Source organism: Chrysemys picta, chromosome 16, assembly GCF_011386835.1.
Source record: "Chrysemys picta bellii isolate R12L10 chromosome 16, ASM1138683v2, whole genome shotgun sequence".
NCBI lineage: Eukaryota > Metazoa > Chordata > Testudines > Emydidae > Chrysemys > Chrysemys picta.
The window spans coordinates 456,297-477,782 of record NC_088806.1 but is presented as its reverse complement, the minus strand read 5'-3'; the positions used below and the strand labels follow the sequence as shown (position 1 = coordinate 477,782).

General features: G+C 62.8%; 1 protein-coding gene across 1 annotated transcript; it reads right to left on the bottom strand.

The window, feature by feature from the left end:
- On the bottom strand, positions 1 to 9,152 carry LOC103307443 (uncharacterized). The gene is made up of 6 exons (XM_065569168.1): positions 8,968 to 9,152; positions 6,753 to 7,044; positions 5,747 to 5,923; positions 3,899 to 3,925; positions 3,360 to 3,421; positions 1 to 128 (listed from the first exon to the last, which is right to left on the bottom strand). The coding sequence occupies exons 1-6, from the start codon at positions 9,023 to 9,025 to the stop codon at positions 34 to 36; spliced, it is 711 nt and encodes a 236-aa protein (XP_065425240.1). The 5' UTR covers positions 9,026 to 9,152; the 3' UTR covers positions 1 to 33.
- Between the last annotated feature and the right edge of the window lie 12,334 nt (positions 9,153 to 21,486).

The window sequence follows — 21,486 nt, the reverse complement described above, 5'->3', positions numbered from 1 at the left end:
CGTCCGTGGGGGCCCTGCGGGGCTCTGGCTGCCTCAGGGCAGTGCCGGGCTCGGCGAACGCCAGGTCGGCGTAGAGCAAGCCAGGGTCCTGGGCTTCGGGGGGCGCTGGGGCGGGGGGACGTCCTGCCCTGGAACGAGAGATGGGGGGGTGAGTCAGCAGGGTATGGCTGTGGGGGGGACAGAGGGGAGCTGGGGGTGAGCGAAGGCATGGGGGCTGGAGGGAGGGAGGGGGTTGGATGTATGGAGGAGGCTGGGGGATGGATGGGGTTGAGGGGGACGGGATGGGAGGGGGACAGGGGATGGATGGGGTGAGGTGGAGGGGGTTGGATGGGATGGACGGGGAGGGGGGAGGGGATGGAGGGAGGAAGAGGGGAGGGCAGGGGGGACGGGGTAGATGGATAGAAGGAGTGGGGTAGGACGGAGGAACAGGACGGGGATGGATGGAGTCAGGTAGGAGGGGGACGGGTAGATAGATGGAGGGGGATGGATAGAGGGGGCAGGCACAGGGAACAGGCAGAGGGGATGGGGAGGGACAGGCAGAGGCAGAGGAGATGGGGCGGATGGAAGGGGACAGGCAGAGGGGACAGGGTGGATGGAAGGGGACAGGGATGGAGGGGGATGGATAGAGAGGGACGGGCAGATGGAGGGGGATGGATGGAAGGGGACAGGCAGAGGGGACGGGACGGGATGGATGGAGGGGGATTGATGGAGGGGGATGGGGCAGATGGATGGAGCGGGATGGGGCAGATGGAGGGGGATGGATAGAGAGGGACGGGCAGATGGAGGGGGGGACGAGCAGAGGGGACGGGGCAGATAGAGGGGGAGGGACAGGCACAGGGGACGGGGCAGATGGAGGGGGACGGGGTGGATGGAGGGGGATGGGCAGAGAGGAGGGGGCAGATAGAGGGGGGGACGAGCAGAGGGGACGGGGCGGATGAAGGGGGGGAGGGACAGGCAGAGGGGATGGGGCAGATGGAGGGGGACGGGGTGGATGGAGGGGGATGGGCAGAGAGGAGGGGGCAGATAGAGGGGGGGACGAGCAGAGGGGACGGGGCGGATGAAGGGGGGAGGGATGGGAGGAGGGGACGGGGTGGATGAAGGGGGGGAGGGTCGGGAGGAGGGGATGGGGCAGATGGAGGGGGACGGAGTGGATGGAGGGGGATGGGCAGAGGGGACAGGGCAAATAGAGGGGGGGACGAGCAGAGGGGACGGGGCGGATGAAGGGGGGGAGGGACGGGAGGAGGGGATGGGCAGATGGAGGGGAACGGGGTGGATGGAGGGGGATGGGCAGAGGGGACGGGGCGGATGAAGGGGGGGAGGTACGGGAGGAGGGGACGGGGTGGATGGAGGGGGATGGGCAGAGGGGACAGGGCAGATGGGGGGGGACGAGCAGAGGGGACGGGGCGGATGAAGGGGGGGAGGGACAGGCAGAGGGGATGGGGCAGATGGAGGAGGACAGGGTGGATGGAGGGGGATGGGCAGAGGGGACATGGCAGATGGGGGGGACGAGCAGAGGGACGGGGCGGATGAAGGGGGGGAGGTACGGGAGGAGGGGATGGGGCAGATGGAGGGGAACGGGGTGGATGGAGGGGGATGGGCAGAGGGGACAGGGCAGGTGGGGGGGACGAGCAGAGGGGACGGGGCGGATGAAGGGGGGGAGGTACGGGAGGAGGGGATGGGGCAGATGGAGGGGAACGGGGTGGATGGAGGGGGATGGGCAGAGGGGACAGGGCAGATGGGGGGGACGAGCAGAGGGGACGGGGCGGATGAAGGGCGGGAGGGACAGGCAGAGGGGATGGGGCAGATGGAGGGGGACAGGGTGGATGGAGGGGGATGGGCAGAGGGGACATGGCAGATGGGGGGGGACGAGCAGAGGGGACGGGGCGGATGAAGGGGGGAGGTACGGGAGGAGGGGAAGGGGTGGATGGAGGGGGGTGGGACGGGAGGAGGGGACAGGGCAGATAGGGGGGAGACGAGCAGAGGGGACGGGGCGGATGAAGGGGGAGAGGGACAGGCAGAGGGGATGGGGCAGATGGAGGGGATGGGGCAGATGGAGGGGAACGGGGTGGATGGAGGGGGATGGGAAGAGGGACAGGGCAGATGGGGGGGACGAGCAGAGGGGACGGGGCGGATGAAGGGGGGGAGGGACAGGCAGAGGGGATGGGGCAGATGGAGGGGGACAGGGTGGATGGAGGGGGATGGGCAGAGGGGACATGGCAGATGGGGGGGGACGAGCAGAGGGGACGGGGCAGATGAAGGGGGGAGGTACGGGAGGAGGGGACAGGGTGGATGGAGGGGGGAGGGACGGGAGGAGGGGACAGGGCAGATAGAGGGGGGGGACGAGCAGAGGGGACGGGGCGGATGAAGGGGGGGAGGGACAGGCAGAGGGGATGGGGCAGATGGAGGGGGACAGGGTGGATGGAGGGGGATGGGCAGAGGGACAGGGCAGATGGGGGGGGGACGAGCAGAGGGGACGGGGCGGATGAAGGGGGGGAGGGACAGGCAGAGGGGATGGGGCAGATGGAGGGGGACGGGGTGGATGGAGGGGGATGGGCAGAGGGGACAGGGCAGATGGGGGGGACGAGCAGAGGGGCGGGGCGGATGAAGGGGGGAGGTACGGGAGGAGGGGATGGGGCAGATGGAGGGGAACGGGGTGGATGGAGGGGGATGGGCAGAGGGGACAGGGCAGATGGGGGGGGACGAGCAGAGGGGACGGGGCGGATGAAGGGGGGAGGTACGGGAGGAGGGGATGGGGCAGATGGAGGGGAACGGGGTGGATGGAGGGGGATGGGCAGAGGGGACAGGGCAGATGGGGGGGGACGAGCAGAGGGGACGGGGCGGATGAAGGGGGGGAGGGACAGGCAGAGGGGATGGGGCAGATGGAGGGGGACAGGGTGGATGGAGGGGGATGGGCAGAGGGGACAGGGCAGATGGGGGGGACGAGCAGAGGGGACGGGGCGGATGAAGGGGGGGAGGTACGGGAGGAGGGGATGGGGCAGATGGAGGGGAACGGGGTGGATGGAGGGGGATGGGCAGAGGGGACAGGGCAGATGGGGGGACGAGCAGAGGGGACGGGGCGGATGAAGGGGGGGAGGTATGGGAGGAGGGGACGGGGTGGATGGAGGGGGGAGGGACGGGAGGAGGGGACAGGGCAGATAGAGGGGGGGGACGAGCAGAGGGGACGGGGCGGATGAAGGGGGGGAGGTACAGGAGGAGGGGACGGGGTGGATGAAGGGGGATGAGCAGAGGGGACATGGCAGATGGGGGGGGGACGAGCAGAGGGGACGGGGCGTGATGAAGGGGGGGAGGGACGGGAGGAGGGGACGAGTGCTCTTCAGGGCTGCCCCGGGGGCTCTCACCTCCCGCCCCGATCTCCATGTACTCGTCTCCGCCCTCAGCCTGCGACTGGCCGTGCTCCCTCCTGCAAGACAGACCCGCGGACAGTCACTGGTGGGGGCCCCAGGGCTGGGTGGGCCCCAGCCCCCCACCCCCGCGGCACTGGCTGGCAGCTGGGGGGGACGAGTGGGGAGCCGCTGGGGCTGGTGCCGCTAGGCCGCAGGCCTGATGCCAGGGGGATGGGCACAGCTGCTGAGGACTGGGGCAATCCCCTGCTGGGGGGCTGGAGGCTGCTGCCTCACCTGGGGCACAGGCAATGGGGGGGTTGTAAAGCAGGGAGCACAGGGCTCAGAGGGGCTAATTCAGCCCCCCAAGAGGGAATATGGGCCCCCTGCAAGAGACCCCCCTGCACCCCCTATTTTTATCTGGGGCCCCAGGCCAGGGGCTGGAGGTTCCAGCTGTCCAAAGACCCCTAAGTATGGGGTCCCACAGCTCTGAATCCGGCCCCTCCGCAGCCCCCTTGGATTATGGGGGCAGCGGGGAGCAGAAAAGGGCAACTCACCGGGCCAGGGGGTCTTCTGCTGACGGCCTGAAAGGAAGGGAGAGGAGTTAATAGCCCCCAGGTACACCCCACAGGGGGGCAATGCCGGGGGGCAGAGCGTGGGGGCTCAGGGAGATGGAGGGTGTCCGGGGGATTAGATAGATAGATAGATAGATAGATGAGGTGTAGATAGATAGATAGATAGATAGATAGATAGATAGATAGATGGGGTCGATGGGGATAGATAGATAGATAGATAGATAGATAGATAGATAGCGGGGGTGGATGGGGATAGATAGATAGATAGATAGATAGATAGATAGATAGATAGATAGACATCTACCCTGATATAACGCTGTCCTCGGGAGTCAAAAAATCTTACCGCGTTATAGGTGAAACCGCGTTATATCAAACTTGCTTTGATCTGCCAGAGTGCACAGCCCCCCCCCCCCAGCACTGCTTTACCGCGTTATATCCGAATTTGTGTTATATTGGGTCACGTTATATCAGGGTAGAGGTGATAGATAGATAGATAGATAGATAGATAGATAGATAGATAGAGGGGGTGGATGGGGATAGATAGATAGATAGATAGATAGATAGATAGATAGATAGATAGATAGATAGATAGATAGATAGATAGATAGATAGTGGGGGTGGATGGGGATGGATAGATAGATAGATAGAGGGGGTGGATGGGGATAGATAGATAGATAGATAGATAGATAGATAGATAGATAGATAGATAGATAGATAGATAGATAGAGGGTGTGTGGGGGGATGGATAGATAGATAGAGAGGGTGTATGGGGATAGATAGATGGGGTGGATGGGGATAGATAGATAGATAGATAGATAGATAGATAGATAGATAGATAGATGGGGTGGATGGGGATAGATAGATAGATAGATAGATAGATAGATAGATAGATAGATAGAGGGGGTGGATGGGGATAGATAGATAGATAGATAGATAGATAGATAGAGGGGGTGGATGGGGATAGATAGATAGATAGATAGATAGATAGATAGATAGATAGATAGATAGATAGATAGATAGATAGAGGGGGTGGATGGGGATAGATAGATAGATAGATAGATAGATAGATAGATAGATAGATAGATAGATAGATAGATAGATAGAGGGGGTGGATGGGGATAGATAGATAGATAGATAGATAGATAGATAGATAGATAGATAGATAGATAGATAGATAGAGGGGGTGGATGGGGATAGATAGATAGATAGATAGATAGATAGATAGATAGATAGATAGATAGTGGGGGTGGATGGGGATAGATAGATAGATAGATAGATAGATAGATAGATAGATAGATAGATAGATAGATAGTGGGGGTGGATGGGGATAGATAGATAGATAGATAGATAGATAGTGGGGGTGGATGGGGATAGATAGATAGATAGATAGATAAGGTGGATGGGGATAGATAGATAGATAGATAGGTAGATAGATAGATAGATAGATAGATAGATAGATAGATAGATGGGGTGGATGGGGATAGATAGATAGATAGATAGATAGATAGATAGATAGATAGATAGATAGATAGATCGGGTGGACGGGGATAGATAGATAGATAGATGAGGATGGATGGACGGACAGTCACTCTTTGAATCCCATGATGCCGCAGCGGGAGCAGTGCATTCTGGTTAGGATCACACTTTACTGCCCGTGTCACACGCCCAGCAGGATACACACATGTGCCGGACAGGCCTGGTGCAGCGTTTGGCTCCTCCCCCCCGCTCCCATCCCTGTGCCGCCCGGGGAATTTCCCACAATGCCTTGTGCGGGTACCCGGCAGCTCCCTTGGGGCGGTGGTGCGTGTCCATCCCCAGGGGTGCCGGTACCTGTTCTCTTCCGGGCTCCGTACACAGCCAGCCCGATGATCCCGGCCAGCAGGACGGCCCCCGCCAGCACCCCCCCAATCACCGGGGCTGCCCCCAACCCGGCTGGCCGCTGCATCGTGGCTGTGGCTGGGGTCGTCACCTGCGCCGTGCTGGGGGCGTTCGTCGTCGAGGCTTGGGCTGGGAGAGTGAGATCAAGGGGGCCGTTAGGTCAAGGCGTGGCCCCTCGCCCATGTGTGTGCACAGCCAGGGGGACACACTCATACACACGCTCTGGCTCTCGCATGTTCAGTGCACACACCAGGTGTGCGAGCGTGCGCAGCATGTCCGTGGACACCGCACCCTCCCTTGGAGACACCGCACCAAGGCTGCACGTGCGCTCGCACACACGCTCACACGCTTGTGCTTCCCACACCCAGACACCCTCAGCCACGCTCACACCCGCAACCCTGCACAGGCAGACACATGTTCATTTTGGAACATGCAGGTTTGCACACTCACATTCACGTGCACACATCCTTGCACACTCACCAACGCTGCGGCTCTGACACCTTCCCACACTCTCACTTACACAAACATGTTCATGCATGTGCATCCTTGAACACTCACTGATGCACAACTGACACTCATTCTGGCACACACATTCACTCACCGACATGCCCGGCTGCTGCGGGATGGGGCCACGGACCCACCCAGAAGAGGGGACACCCGGGTGGACGGGGCCAGGACACAGCCGGGGATGGGAAGGGATCTTGGTGGGGGTGCCCCTGGGTTCCTGCCATGGGTTCGGGGTGCAGCACTCAGAGAGCTGGGAACGCACAGAGGGTCTCAGGGCTGCGGGTGAGTGGGGGATTCGCCAGGGCACAGGAGGGTGCGAAACTGGGGGTAGAAGCAGGTGACATGGGGGAAGCCAGCGTATGGGGCACCTGTCACTGTGAGGTTGGTCCCAGGGTTACCGCGCCATTGCTCCCATGTGCGGTCGTTCTGCACCCTGACGTGGCAGACGTACTCGCTGGCGTCCGACTCCTGCAGCCGATCGATGCGGATCGAGGCCGTTCGGCTCCCCCGCGGGTCCCCGACCAGGACAATGCGGCCCCTGTAATCCCAGCGGGTGAACCCCTCGGTGTGATTGTAGATAAACTTGCCATGGAATCCCCCCCGTCTCCAGTAAACCCGGAGGTCCTGCAGCGGCTCGATCTCGTCGGGGTAGGTGAAGGTGCAGGGCAGGGTGACGGAGCCCCCGGCCGGCGCCGACAGGGACACGGGCTGGGTTATCTGGTACCGGGGATCCTGGGCAGCCGCTGCAAAGACCCAGAGATACAATCCCGTCACCGCAGCCGCCCCCGGGGTCCCACCCACAGCCAGCGGGGCGCAGAGGGGACCCTCCGACCCGGGCAATAGGGAAGGAGGATTTATTATTAGTTGTTGGTATCGTGTCGTGCCTGGGGACAGTCACTGGGTGCCCATCGTGCCAGGCCTCTCCCCAGGAACCAGGTCACATCCTCATCACAGGACTTCCTCCCGCGCAGCCGGTGCTGGGCCCTGTCCCGGATCAGAGCCAGGCCTAGCTCCCCCTGCTGCCGGGGCACGAGAGGCCAGGGGAGACGGACCCCTGGGGAAGCCGGGGGGCCGGGGAAGATGGGACCCTGGGGAAGCCGGGAGGCTGGGGCAGATGGGCCCCTGGGGAGGCCAGGGGAGATGGGCCTGTGATGAACTGGGACTGTTCTTACTGTGGTCTGTGAATGTTGACAGGGGAGTGTGGCTGGGATAGTCTGCATTGGGGGATGGGAGACGGCCCGAGGGCGCATACCTGAGCGTGTGGCATGAGAACCCAGGAAGGGGTTAGAGGCCAGGTGACTCCTTAGCCCGGGAAACTGAACAAAGGCTGTGGGAGGGGTCGCTGAAGGCCGAGTGCTGGAAGCAGGCTGGAGAGAGGGCTGGGAGGCAGAGATGGCTCTGACCCCCCAAAGGGGGGTGGGCTGGGATGCCCTGGGACCCCAAGCTGGACCTAACTGAGGGGGGCCCTGTTGTCTGTGCCTGCAAGACCTGTCTTGGACTGTATTCCTGTCATCCAAATAAACCTTCTGCTTTACTGGCTGGCTGAGAGTCGCAGTGAATCGCAGGAAGCCGGGGGTGCAGGGCCCTGAGTCCCCCAATAGTCCGTGACAGGGCCCCTGGGAAAGCTGGGAGTCCGGGGGAGACGGGGCCCCTGGGGAAGCCGGGTGGCCGAGGGAGATGGGCCCCTGGGGAGGCTGGGGAAGATGGGCCCCTGGGGAAGCCAGGAGGTTGGGGGAGACGGGCCCCTGGGGAAGCTGGGAGGCCGGGGGAGACGGGCCCCTGGGGAAGCCGGGAGGCCGGGGGAGATGGGCCCCTGGGGAAGCCGGGAGGCTGGGGGAGATGGGCCCCTGGGAAGGCTGGGGAAGATGGGCCCCTGGGGAAGCCAAGAGGCTGGGGAGATGGGCCCCTGGGGAGGCCGGGGAAGATGGGCCCCTGGAGAGGCCAGAAGGCCGGGGGAGACGGGCCCCTGGGGAAGGCAGGAGGCCAGGAGAGATGGGGCCCCTGGGGAAGCCGGGAGGCCGGGGGAGATGGGCCCCTGGGGAAGCCGGGAGGCTGGGGGAGATGGGCCCCTGGGAAGGCTGGGGAAGATGGGCCCCTGGGGAAGCCAGGAGGCCAGGGGAGATGGGCCCCTGGGGAAGCCGGGAGGCCGGGGAGATGGGCCCCTGGGAAGGCTGGGAAAGATGGGCCCCTGGGGAAGCCAGGAGGCTGGGGAAGATGGGCCCCTGGGGAAGCCGGGAGGCCGGGGAAGATGGGCCCCTGGGGAAGCCGGGAGGCCAGGGGAGACGGGCCCCTGGGGAAGCTGGGAGGCCGGGGGAGATGGGCCCCTGGGGAAGCCGGGAGGCCGGGGGAGATGGGCCCCTGGGGAAGCCGGGAGGCCAGGGAAGATGGGCCCCTGGGGAAGCCAGGAGGCCGGGGAAGATGGGCCCCTGGGGAAGCCGGGAGGCCAGGGGAGATGGGCCCCTGGGGAAGCCGGGAGGCCGGGGGAGATGGGCCCCTGGGGAAGCCGGGAGGCCGGGGGAGATAGGCCCCTGGGGAAGCTGGGAGGCCAAGGAAGATGGGCCCCTGGGGAAGCCGGGAGGCCGGGGGAGATGTGCCCCTGGGGAAGCCGGGAGGCCGGGGGAGATGGGCCCTGCCCTGGGGATTCAGCACCGGCTGAACACACCCACCTCCAAGCAGGATCCCCGCCAGGAGCAGCAGGGCTGGGGGTCCCGGTGGCAGCAGCATCTCTGGGGCGCGCGGGGCTGAGCGTTCGGCTCCCCGGAGCTCCGGCCACCCCACCCAGCACCCCCTGACCAGGACAGGGGCCGGACTCAAGATGGAAAACAGGATGCAGGAGCCGGTTGCAAAACCGCGAGGAGGAAACCGAGGGAGGCGGGGGGGGGCAGAAATTGGGCAATTGGGCCCAGAACAGACCAGCGTCGCAGTCACTTCCCTTCCACCGCCAGCCCTGTGGTTGGAGCTTCCCAGCCACCCCTGCCCCCGCAGCCGGGGGGGCCGGGCACTGGGGTGCAGGCGTCAGGTGTCATTTGGGGGGCGGGGGCTGCAGGGGGCATGGAGGGCGCAGGGGGGGGCTGGAGGACATGGGGGGATCCATGGGGCCTGCATAATTGGGTGGGGGGCTGCAGGGGGGGCATGGGAACTTGGGGGGAGGGACACTGGAGCTGTGGGGGAGGGGACCGGGGGGGGGGGGGACACTGGAGCTGTGCGGGAGGGGACCGGACGGTGGGGGGAAGGGACACTGGAGCTGTGGGGGGGGCAGGGGAGGGAGGGACACTGGAGCTGTGGGGGAGGGGACCGTGGGGGGGGACACTGGAGCTGTGGGGGAGGGGACCAGGGGGGTGGGGGGAAGGGACACTGGAGCTGTGGGGGGGGCAGGGGGGAAGGGACACTGGAGCTGTGGGGGAGGGGACTGGGGGGGGACACTGGAGCTATGGGGGGGCAGGGGGGAAGGGACACTGGAGCTGTGGGGGGGGCAGGGGGGAAGGGATGCTGGAGCTGTGGGGGAGGGGACTGGGGGGGGAGGGACACTGGAGCTGTGGGGGAGGGGAAGGGGGGAAGGGGGGAAGGGACACTGGAGCTGTGGGGGAGGGGACGGGGGGGTTGGGTGCCACGCTGCACTATAATTAACTGCCCCAGTTCCCCTTTTCCCACGTCCCAGCAGCTCAGCAGGCCCCGCAGAGGAACCAGCGTCTCTGAGCCGGGTACCCCCCCAGAGGGGGAAGGGGGTCTGGGGGCCCAGGCAAGTCTGGGGTGGGGCTCAGCAGTGACACCGGGGTCCTGGCCACCCCCCGGGAACCAGCCTCCGGCACACGGGCCGCCCCAGGGTCACTAGCGCGTATGCACTGGTGTGAAAGCAAACCTCACCGGGCAACAGGCCCTGGTAACTAGGCTGTGATGGTGAGCCGGCCCTCACCCCCCGCCCCCAGCCGGTTCCCCCAACCCCCCGAACCAGCCAGCCCCAGCCCCTGCCCCCAGCCAGTTCCCTGAACCCCCTCGCGACCGAGCCGGCCCCAGCCCCTGCCCCCACCCAGTTCCCCCAAGCCCCCCAACCCAGCCCTCACCTCAGCTGGTTCCCACAAACCACCAGACACAGCCAGACCCAGACCCTGCCCCCAGTTGGCCCCCCCACTCTACCCCACCAGATCCTGCTCCCCTCCCGGAGCCGGGGAGAGAACCCAGGAGTCCTGGCTCCCAGCCCCCCCACCTCCCCCGCTCTAACCCTCCAGCCCCACTCCCCTCCCAGAGCCAGGGAGAGAACCCAGGCGTCCTGACCCCTGGTCCCCCTGCTCTAACCCACCAGCCCCCACTCCCCTCCCAGAGCCGGGGAGAGAACCCAGGCGTCCTGACCCCTGCTCTCCCATTCCCTCTCACCCCCGTGCAGTGTCTCATTGGCCCAGGGCAGGGCGTGGATTTCACACAGGAAGGGCCAAGATGTCACCAGCTTCCTCGAGTGCGTGTGCGGGGAGGAGCAGAGCCAGTGGGGCCGGAGTCGCCTTCGCTGGGGCCATGCGGCGGGACCTGCTGCTGCTGCTGCCCCTGGTGGGGGGGTGAGCCCTGGGGCGTGACACAGGGTGCACAGAACTGGGGCGCAGCCCCCTTGTCACTGGCGAGACCAAATAGCAGGAGGCAATGGGGGGACAGGGATGGGGAGGGGGTGGGAAATGGGGTGGGCGCAGGGGAATGGGGCGAGGGTCACAGGGCGGAGGTGGCTGGGGCAGGAGATTGGGGAGGGGGCACAGGGGGGCTGGGTGGGTCAGGGTGAATGGGGCGGGGGGGCCTGGGGCTGGGCTGGGTCTATGTAGTATTGGTGCCGGGAGGCTGGAAAGGGGCTTAGGGAGGCCGGGGGGCCGTTGACCCATCACCCCTGGCCTCCCAGCTTCCCCAGGGGCCCGTCTCCCCCAGCCTCCCGGCTTCCCCAGGGGCCCGTCTCCCCCGGACTCCCCAGGGCCCATCTGTCCCAGCCTCCCGGCTTCCCCAGGGGCCCGTCTCCCCCGGCCTCTCGTGCCCCGGCAGCAGGGGGAGCCAGGCCTGGCTCTGATCCGGGACAGGGCCCAGCACCGGCTGCGCGGGAGGAAGTCCTGTGATGAGGATGTGACCCGGTTCCTGGGGAGATGCCTGGCACGATGGGCACCCAGTGACTGTCCCCAGGCACGACACGATACCAACAACTAATAATAAATCCTCCTTCCCTATTGCCCGGGTCGGAGGGTCCCCTCTGCGCCCCGCTGGCTGTGGGTGGGTGTCACGGAGTATTGGGGGACTCAGGGCCCTGCACCCCCGGCTTCCTGCGATTCACCATGACTCTCAGCCAGCCAGTAAAGCAGAAGGTTTATTTGGATGACAGGAATACAGTCCAAGACAGGTCTTGCAGGCACAGACAACAGGGCCCCCCTCAGTTAGGTCCAGCTTGGGGTCCCGGGGCATCCCAGCCCACCCCCCTTTGGGGGGTCAGAGCCATCTCTGCCTCCCAGCCATCTCTCCAGCTCGCTTCCAGCACTCGGCCTTCAGCGACCCCTCCCACACCCTTTGTTCAGTTTCCCGGGCCAAGGTGTCACCTGGCCTCTAACCCCTTCCTGGGTTCTCATGTTACACGCTCAGGTATTCGCCTTCAGGCAGACTATCCTAGTCACACTCCCCTGTCAGCATTCACAGACCACAGTAAGAACAGTCCCAGTTCGTCACATCTCCCCCCTTCGAGACCGAACTGAGCGGGGTCACTTTAGCCAGTGACCCGGGGAAGTTCGAACCTACCCCCGTTCCCATGGATGCCCCCGCATCCCTCCCATTCCTTGGTGAGAATTACACCAGGCCCCTCCAGTTTCACGCCCCCCCTTAGGTCGGGGGTGCTCGATGGCACTCGCAGTTCGCATGTGGGAAGGTTTATGCGGCCTGTGCCCTTTTCCCACCCCCATACCTCTGGGGTTCCAACTGGGCTGTGGTCTTCTCCCAGCACTCCAGTCTGGAGGTCTGTGCTTTGGGCTCTCTTGGTTTAGAGCCGCCCTTTTAACCTTGGCCACCCTCCGGAAAGGATCCTTTATGCTGGGCAAGGGTCCTAAAGCCGTTTTCCCCTTGTCCCGGGCCTTCCTCCCCCTCTGACAGGGGTCACAGGATCGGCAGTACTGTCGGACAGTAGCAAAGACCCCAGGCCAGTAAAAGCTCCGTAGCAGCCTCTGCTGGGTACGCCAGGTTCCCTGGTGCCCTGAGAGAGGAATGTCATGGGCCCGGCACAGCAGCTGGCGGCGATACTTCTGGGGTATCACCAGCTGCCTCCTGATCCCCCCTGACTCCATTTTCCCTGGGGGAGCCCATTCTCGGTACAGGAACCCCTTCTCCCACAGGAACCTTTTCCGGCCACCTCGTCCCATGGTCTGTACCGCATTGAGGTCGGCCAGGTCCCTTATCTTCCGCAAGGAGGGATCTCTCTGTAACTCAGCCTGGAACTCAGCAGCTGGGACAGGGATGGCCACCTGCTCTTTCTTGCCCGCTGGGTCTGAAGCTGTAGTCTCCCTGAGCCGTGTCCCTGGGCGTTCCCTCCCCACCAGGTTAGGGTCCTGCGCCTCAGGCAAGGCACCCCCCCCAAGACCAGGGCGCAGTGCCCCTCGCCGGCTCTGACTGCGGGTCACAACCAGTGCCCTTTGGGGGTTGCTTGGCCAGTTCTCCAGGTCCCCCCCCATCAATACCTCAGTGGGCAAATACGGGTGTACCCCCACATCCTTGGGGCCCTCCTTGGCCCCCCACTTCAGGTGTACCCTCGCCACGGGCACTTTGACTGGTGTTCCGCCCACCCCCGTCAGGGTCAGGTAGGTGTTGGGCACCACCTGATCTGGGGCCACCACCTCGGGCCGGGCCAGCGTCACCTCTGCGCCCGTATCCCAGTATCCATTGACCTTCCTCCCATCCACCTCCAGGGGAACAAGGTACTCTCTCCGGAGGGACAGCCCCGCGCCCACCGTGTAAACCAAAAACCCTGAGTCTGGAGCATCCAGCCCCCTAGAGGAGCTGGCCTGGAGCTCTCCTCCCTCCTTAGCAGGTGGTACTCTGCCAGCCCCCCTTCCCTGGGAATGCTGCCTCTCGCCGGGCTGGGTCTCTACCCAGTCAACCCTCTGTGGGTTTGGTCTGCTCAGTCTGTCCCTGAGCCTGGGGCACTGGGCCCGTATGTGGCCTTTTTGGCCACAGTGGTAGCAGCCCATGTCCCATGGGTCCCCTTGAGTAGGTCGGATGGTCCTGACGCCGGATGTTCCCCTCTGATGGGGTTTTTCTGTATTTTCCCACAGGGAGGTCCCATGGTGACTCTCTCTCTGCGTGGTGGTGGGACTGTTCCTTTGGGACTCCTCCCTTTTATCTCCTGACCGGCTCTTTACAAACTCATCGGCCAGCCGGCCTGCATGTCGCAGGTTCTCTGGCTTTCTGTCCACCAACCACAGCCTCAGGTCGGATGGGCACCGCTCATACAGTTGCTCCAGTACCAGCAGTTTGACCAGGGCCTCCTTCGTCTGGGCCCCATCAGCCCACTTGCTGGCGTATCCTTCCATGCGGACGGCTAGTTGCAGATATGAGATCTCAGGGGTTTTATCCTGACTCCGGAACCTTTCCCGGTACATCTCAGGCGTCAGCCCAAACTCTCGTAGCAGGGCCTTTTTGAATAGTTCGTAGTCCCCTTTCTCTGCCTCTTCCAGTTGGCGGTACAATGCCACGGCTTTGGGGTCCAGTAAGGGGGTAAGGACCCGGAGTCTGTCCGCGGGATCAACCCGGTGCAGCTCGCAGGCCGTCTCAAAGGCCTCCAGGAAGTCATCCATGTCCTCCCCCTCCTTGTGTGGGGCCAGGATGCACTTATCAAAGCTCCGTGCAGTCCTGGGTCCCCCCTCACTCACCGCAGCCGGGGGTTCGCTGCCCTTCAATCTTGCCAGTTCCAGTTCATGCTGACGCTGTCTCTCTTCATGCTGTCTCTGTCTCTCTTCATGCTGTCTCTGTCTCTCTTTCTCCTCCCGTTCATGCTGACGCTGTCTCTCTTGTTCACGATCCCCCAGCTCTCTCAGTTTTAGCTCTTTCTCCCATTCCAGCCAATTCCGCTCCATGGATGCCGAACGTCGCCGGGAGGATCATCTGCTGGCCAGCGAGCTTCGCCGGGAGGATCCCCTGCTGGCCGGGGGGGTCACGGCGCCCTCGGTATTTGCTGGGCTCCTCCCCACCCTTCCCCTAGGCATAGGAAGGAGGGGTCTCGGGAAGCCCTCAGCAGCCGGCTGACCACTCCCAGCTGGGACAGACACTGGTGCCTGCGCTGCATTTGCTAGGCTGCTTCCCTGAGACACAGGGATCAGTTCATTCGCGCGATCTTCCGCCTCCAGCCGGGCAATGAGCTGTTCTTTGGTGAGCCTCCCAATGCGCAGCCCCCTCTGCTTGCACAGCTCCACCAGGTCGCTCTTAAGCCGCTTGGCATACATCTTCCTGCTGGCCACTCACCGGCCTGTGTGCTCACAGCTCCCCACAGTTCCCAGGGGGCCCCCTAGTGTGCCAGCCCTTCTCGAGGTCACCACCTCTCTGCCAGGGTCGAGCTGCAGACTCCTCCGCCCCTGGGACCACTCGCTGCGATCCCCCCGGGGGACCCTGTTACCGCAAAAGTCCTTCTCGCTGGTCACACACTCCCAGGGGTAATAACCGTCTCTCTCTCACTCTTCAGCACGCCTGGTCCCCGTCAATCCCCCTTCGTTTTACTGCTCCCCAGTCACTTACTGCAGGAAGCGCCGTCCACGGGGTGCAGTAGATCCCGCCGCTGCCACCAGTTGTCACGGAGTATTGGGGGACTCAGGGCCCTGCACCCCCGGCTTCCTGCGATTCACCATGACTCTCAGCCAGCCAGTAAAGCAGAAGGTTTATTTGGATGACAGGAATACAGTCCAAGACAGGTCTTGCAGGCACAGACAACAGGGCCCCCCTCAGTTAGGTCCAGCTTGGGGTCCCAGGGCATCCCAGCCCACCCCCCTTTGGGGGGTCAGAGCCATCTCTGCCTCCCAGCCATCTCTCCAGCCCGCTTCCAGCACTCGGCCTTCAGCGACCCCTCCCACCGCCTTTGTTCAGTTTCCCGGGCCAAGGTGTCACCTGGCCTCCAACCCCTTCCTGGGTTCTCATGTTACACGCTCAGGTATTCGCCTTCAGGCAGACTCCCATCCCCCAATGCAGACTATCCTAGCCACACTCCCCTGTCAACATTCACAGACCACAGTAAGAACAGGCCCAGTTCGTCACAGTGGGACCCCGGGGGCGGACGCGGTTATGGGATTGTGTCTCTGGGTCTTTGCAGAGGCTGCCCAGGATCCCCGGTACCAGGTAACCCAGAACACGTCCCTGTCGGCGCCGGCCGGGGGCTCCGTCACCCTGCCCTGCACCTTCACCTACCCCCGCGAGATCGAGCCGCTGCGGGATGTCCGGGTTTACTGGAGACGGGGGGGATTCTATGGCGAGTTTATCTACAATCATCCCGAGATTACGGGGGCCACATGGCCCTGGTCGGGGACCCGCGGGGGAGCCGAACAGCCTCGATCCGCATCGACCGGCTGCAGGTGTCGGACGCCAGCGAGTACGTCTGCCACGTCAGGGTGCAGAAGCAGGACGGCACATGGGAGCAATGGTTACCCTGGAACCCACCTCACGGAGACAGGTGAGAGGGGATGAACCGTGGGGGGCACCTGGATACCGAGGGGGGGGGAGAGAGAGAGAGATGCTACCGGCACAGATCCCCCACATTTACGGGCAAGGGGGCTTCCCCTATCTGGGGGGGCAGTGGGGGGAAGCAGGGTCCCCCCATATCCAGGGCTCAGTGGGGGAAAGCAGGGTCTCCCATACTTTGGGGGCCGTAAAGGGGAGCAGGGACTCCCCATATCTGGAGGGTTGGGGGGGAAGGGGTCACTGCACCCTTCGAGTGGAGGAATGGGTGGGTTTGGGGGTACAGAGTTTGCCATGGGAGCCCGGACTCACCTGCTGTCCCCTGCTCCGTCCCCAGAGTGGGAAGCTCCCAGCTCCACGGACAGCACGTGGCACCCAGAAATGGTAACAACTGGCATGGTGGATGCCGAGAGAACCTACCCCTGGTGCATCAACACTGTTCACCTCGTCCTCATCGGCCTCGTCCTGATGCTTTCCAAGGCCGGCATCTGTGTCGTGGTCTTTGCCCTGGGCCGGAGGCTGGCTGGGATCACGGTCCAGAGAGCATCAGGATTTGAACTCACCTCCCTGGCGCTTTGCTCTCTGCCAGGCTGTCACGGAGTATTGGGGAACTCAGGGCCCTGCACCCCCGGCTTCCTGCGATTCACCATGACTCTCAGCCAGCCAGTAAAGCAGAAGGTTTATTTGGATGACAGGAATACAGTCCAAGACAGGTCTTGCAGGCACAGACAACAGGGCCCCCCTCAGTTAGGTCCAGCTTGGGGTCCCAGGGCATGCCAGCCCACCCCCTTGGGGGGTCAGAGCCATCTCTGCCTCCCAGCCATCTCTCCAGCCTCCTTCCAGCCTGCTTCCAGCACTCTGCCTTCAGCGACCCCTCCCACAGCCTTTGTTCAGTTTCCCGGGCCCCGGAGTCATCTGACCTCCAACCCCCTCCTGGGTTCTCATGTTACAAGCTCAGGTATGTTCCCTTGGGCCGGCTCCCATCCCCCGATGCAGACCATCCTAGTCACACTCCCCTGTCAGCATTCACACACCCCAGCAAGAACAGTCCCAGTTCGTCACATCTCTCCCCCCTTCGAGACCGAACTGAGCAGGGTCACTTTAGCCAGTGACCCGGGGAAGTTCGAACCTACCCCCGTTCCCGTGGATGCCCCCGCATCCCTCCAGTTCCTTGGTGAGAATTACACCAGGCCCCTTCCGTTCCACGCCCCCCCTTAGGTCGGGGGTGCTTGATGGCACTCGCAGTTCGCATGTGGGAAGGTTTATGCGGCCTGTGCCCTTTCCCCACCCCCATACCTCTGGGGTTCCAACTGGGCTGTGGTCTTCTCCCAGCGCTCCAGTCTGGAGGTCTGTGCTTTGGGCTCTCTTGGTTTAGAGCCGCCCTTTTAACCTTGGCCACCCTCTGGAAAGGATCCTTTATGCTGGGCAAGGGTCCTAAAGCTCTTTTCCCCTTGTCCCAGGCCTTCCTCCCCCTCTGACAGGGGTCACAGGATCCGCAGTACTGTCGGACAGTAACAAAGACCCCAGGCCAGTAAAAGCTCCGTAGCAGCCTCTGCTGGGTACGCCAGGTTCCCTGGTGCCCTGAGAGGGGAATGTCATGGGCCCGGCACAGCAGCTGGCGGCGATACTTCTGGGGTACCACCAGCTGCCTCCTGATCCCCCCTGACTCCATTTTCCCTGGGGGAGCCCATTCTCGGTACAGGAACCCCTTCTCCCACAGGAACCTTTTCCGGCCACCTCGTCCCATGGTCTGTACCGCATTGAGGTCGGCCAGGTCCCTTATCTTCCGCAAGGAGGGATCTCTCTGTAACTCGGCCTGGAACTCAGCAGCTGGGACAGGGATGGCCACCTGCTCTTTCTCGCCCGCTGGGTCCGAAGCTGCAGCCTCCCTGCGCCGTGTCCCTGGGCGTTCCCTCCCCACCAGGTTAGGGTCCTGCGCCTCAGGCAAGGCACCCCCCCCAAGGCCAGGGCGCAGTGCCCCTCGCCGGCTCTGACTGCGGGTCACAACTAAGGCGGTCTGGGGGCTGCTTGGCCAGTCCTCTAGGTCCCCCCCCATCAACACCTCAGTGGGCAAATGGTGGTGCACTCCCACGTCCTTGGGGCCCTCCTTGGCCCCCCATTTCAGGTGTACCCTCGCTACGGGAACCTTGAATGGGGTCCCGCCCACCCCGGTCAGGGTCAGGAAGGTGTTGGGCACCACCCGATCTGGGGCCACCACCTCGGGCCGGGCCAGTGTCACCTCTGCGCCCGTGTCCCAGTATCCATAAACTTTCTTCCCATCCACCTCCAGGGGAACAAGGCACTCGCTCCGCAGGGACAGCCCCGCGCCAACCCTGTAAACGGAGAACTTTGAATCCGGAGCATCTGGCCCCCCAGAGAAGCTGGCCTGGGGCCCTTCTCTCTCTTGAGCAGTTGATAAGCTGCCAGCCCCTCTTGCGTTAGAAGCCTGCCCCTCGTCCGTCTGGGCCTCTACCAAGTTAACCCGGTGCGGGTTCGGTCTGCTCAGTCTGTCCTTGAGCTTGGGGCACTGGGCCCGAACGTGGCCTCTTCGGCCGCAGTAATAGCAGCTCAGGTCCCGTGGGTCCCCTCGAGCCGGTCGGTTGTCCCTGACGCTGGGCATTCCCCGTGGGAGGGGATTCCCCATATTCCCCCTTTGGGAGGTCCCAGGGTGACTCTCTCTCTGCATCGCGGCGGGCCTGTTCCTTTGGGGCTCCTCCCTGCCACCCCCTGACCGGCTCTTTACAAACTCATCAGCCAGCTGCCCGGCGTGTCGCGGGTTCTCTGGCTTTCTGTCCACCAACCACAGCCTCAGGTCGGATGGGCACCGCTCATACAGTTGCTCCAGTACCAGCAGTTTAATCAGGTCCTCCTTCGTCTGGGCCCCACCAGCCCACTTGCTGGCGTATCTTTCCATGCGGGCGGCTAGTTGCAGATATGAGATCTCAGGGGTTTTATCCTGACTCCGGAACCTTTCCCGGTACATCTCAGGAGTCAGCCCAAACTCTCGTAGCAGGGCCTTTTTGAATAGTTCGTAGTCCCCTTTCTCTGCCTCTCCCAGTTGGCGGTACAATGCCACGGATTTGGGGTCCAGTAAGGGGGTAAGGACCCGGAGTCTGTCCGCGGGATCCACCCGGTGCAGCTCGCAGGCCGTCTCAAAGGCCTCCAGGAAGTCATCCATGTCCTCCCCCTCCTTGTATGGGGCCATGATGCACTTATCAAAGCCCCGTGCAGTCCTGGGTCCCCCCTCACTCACCGCAGCCGGGGGTTCGCTGCCCTTCAATCTCGCCAGTTCCAGGTCATGCTGACGCTGTCTCTCATTCTCCTGTCTCTGTCTCTCTTTCTCCTCCCGTTCACGCTGATGCTGTCTCTCATTCTCCTCCCGTTCATGCTGTCTCTGTCTCTCTTCACGCTGATGCTGTCTCTCTTTCTCCTCCCGTTCACGCTGATGCTGTCTCTCATTCTCCTCCCGTTCATGCTGTCTCTGTTGTTCACGATCCTCCAGCTCCCTCAGTTTTAGCTCTTTCTCCCATTCCAGCCAATTCCGCTCCCCGGATGCCGAACGTCGCCGGGAGGATCCTCTGCTGGCCGGCGAGCTTCGCCGGGGGGACCCCCTGCTGGCCGGGGGGGTCACGGCGCCTTCGGTATTTGCTGGGCTCCTCCCCACCCTTCCCCTAGGCATAGGAAGGAGGGGTCTCGGGAAGCCCTCAGCAGCGGGCTGACCACTCCCAGCTGGGACAGACACTGGTGCCTGCGCTGCATTTGCCAGGCTGCTTCCCTGAGACACAGGGATCAGTTCATTCGCGCGATCTTCCGCCTCCAGCTGGGCAATGAGCTGTTCTTTGGTGAGCCTCCCAATGCGCAGCCGCCTCTGCTTGCACAGCTCCACCAGGTCGCTCTTAAGCCGCTTGGCATACATCTTCCTGCTGGCCACTCACCGGCCTGTGTGCTCACAGCTCCCCACAGTTCCCAGGGGGCCCCCTAGTGTGCCAGCCCTTCTCGAGGTCACCGCCTCTCCGCCAGGGTCGAGCTGCAGACTCCTCCGCCCCTGGGACCACTCGCTGCGATCCCCCCGGGGGACCCTGTTACTGCAAAAGTCCTTCTCGCTGGTCACACACTCCCAGGGGTAATAACCGTCTCTCTCCCACTCTTCAGCAGGCCTGGTTCCCGTCCATCCCCCTTCGTTTTACTGCTCCCCAGTCACTTACTGCAGGAAGCGCCGTCCACGGGGTGCAGTAGATCCCACCGCTGCCACCAGTTGTCACGGAGTATTGGGGAACTCAGGGCCCTGCACCCCCGGCTTCCTGCGATTCACCATGACTCTCAGCCAGCCAGTAAAGCAGAAGGTTTATTTGGATGACAGGAATACAGTCCAAGACAGGTCTTGCAGGCACAGACAACAGGGCCCCCCTCAGTTAGGTCCAGCTTGGGGTCCCAGGGCATGCCAGCCCACCCCCTTGGGGGGTCAGAGCCATCTCTGCCTCCCAGCCATCTCTCCAGCCTCCTTCCAGCCTGCTTCCAGCACTCTCCCTTCAGCGACCCCTCCCACAGCCTTTGTTCAGTTTCCCGGGCCCCGGAGTCATCTGACCTCCAACCCCCTCCTGGGTTCTCATGTTACAAGCTCAGGTATGTTCCCTTGGGCCGGCTCCCATCCCCCGATGCAGACCATCCTAGTCACACTCCCCTGTCAGCATTCACACACCCCAGCAAGAACAGTCCCAGTTCGTCACACAGGCATCCCCGGGGAATGACACCGTCCAGCAGCAGTAGAATGGCTGTTATCCTCCAGCGAAACACCCGCTGGCCAGAGCAGAGAGGGATGGATAGTGTGCATGGGGAGAATGTGGGGGTAGATAGATAGATGGGGTCGATGGGGATAGATAGATAGATAGATAGATAGATAGATAGATAGATAGATAGATAGATAGATAGATGGGGTCGATGGGGATAGATAGATAGATAGATAGATAGATAGATAGATAGATAGATAGATAGATAGATAGATAGATAGCGGGGAGGTGACCCCCTGGCACACCAATATTCACCACTGTCATGTAATGAGGATCTGTTTGTACAAAGTCTGCCTTGTGAGGTATCATTCTAAAAGTCTTGATCTGCTCGACAGTAATATCTCGTTGGCTTGTCTGTGTTATCGGCGTGTGTGACGTTATGAAGTTTGGCTGTGTGTGTGTTACTGAAACATGTTGTGCGGTTGAACACACCCACAAGCAGCCTTTCAGGTACAACCGTCAAGAGGCCAAACAATGGGAGTGGCCGATTGAGGCAACGCACACAAGCACAGGGATTACCCCGGAGACTGTACAACAGACACCTCTCAGAGACAGCACTGCACAATGGGAACTGTTCGACCCAGCTCACAGCAAAAGAGCTGTGCAGGAAGTGGGGAGAAGATAGAAAAGGGGGTGTGACGGGTTCGGTCACAGAGACCCCCTTGGGACTGTCACCTGACGTACCTCTGAGCCCGTTTTCCCTGCCAGCGTGGGACTCCAGAACCCTGCCTTGCTGAG

Excerpts from the sequence above, each read along its gene's own strand:
- LOC103307443 (XM_065569168.1), bottom strand. The coding sequence starts at position 9,025 with ATGCTGCTGCCACCGGGACCCCCAGCCCTGCTGCTCCTGGCGGGGATC. Across the intron at positions 7,045-8,967 it reads GGCGGGGATCCTGCTTGGAG|CGGCTGCCCAGGATCCCCGG; the intron begins GTGGGTGTGTTC and ends GGGTCTTTGCAG. Across the intron at positions 5,924-6,752 it reads CAGGAGTCGGACGCCAGCGA|CCCAAGCCTCGACGACGAAC; the intron begins GTACGTCTGCCA and ends TCACTCTCCCAG.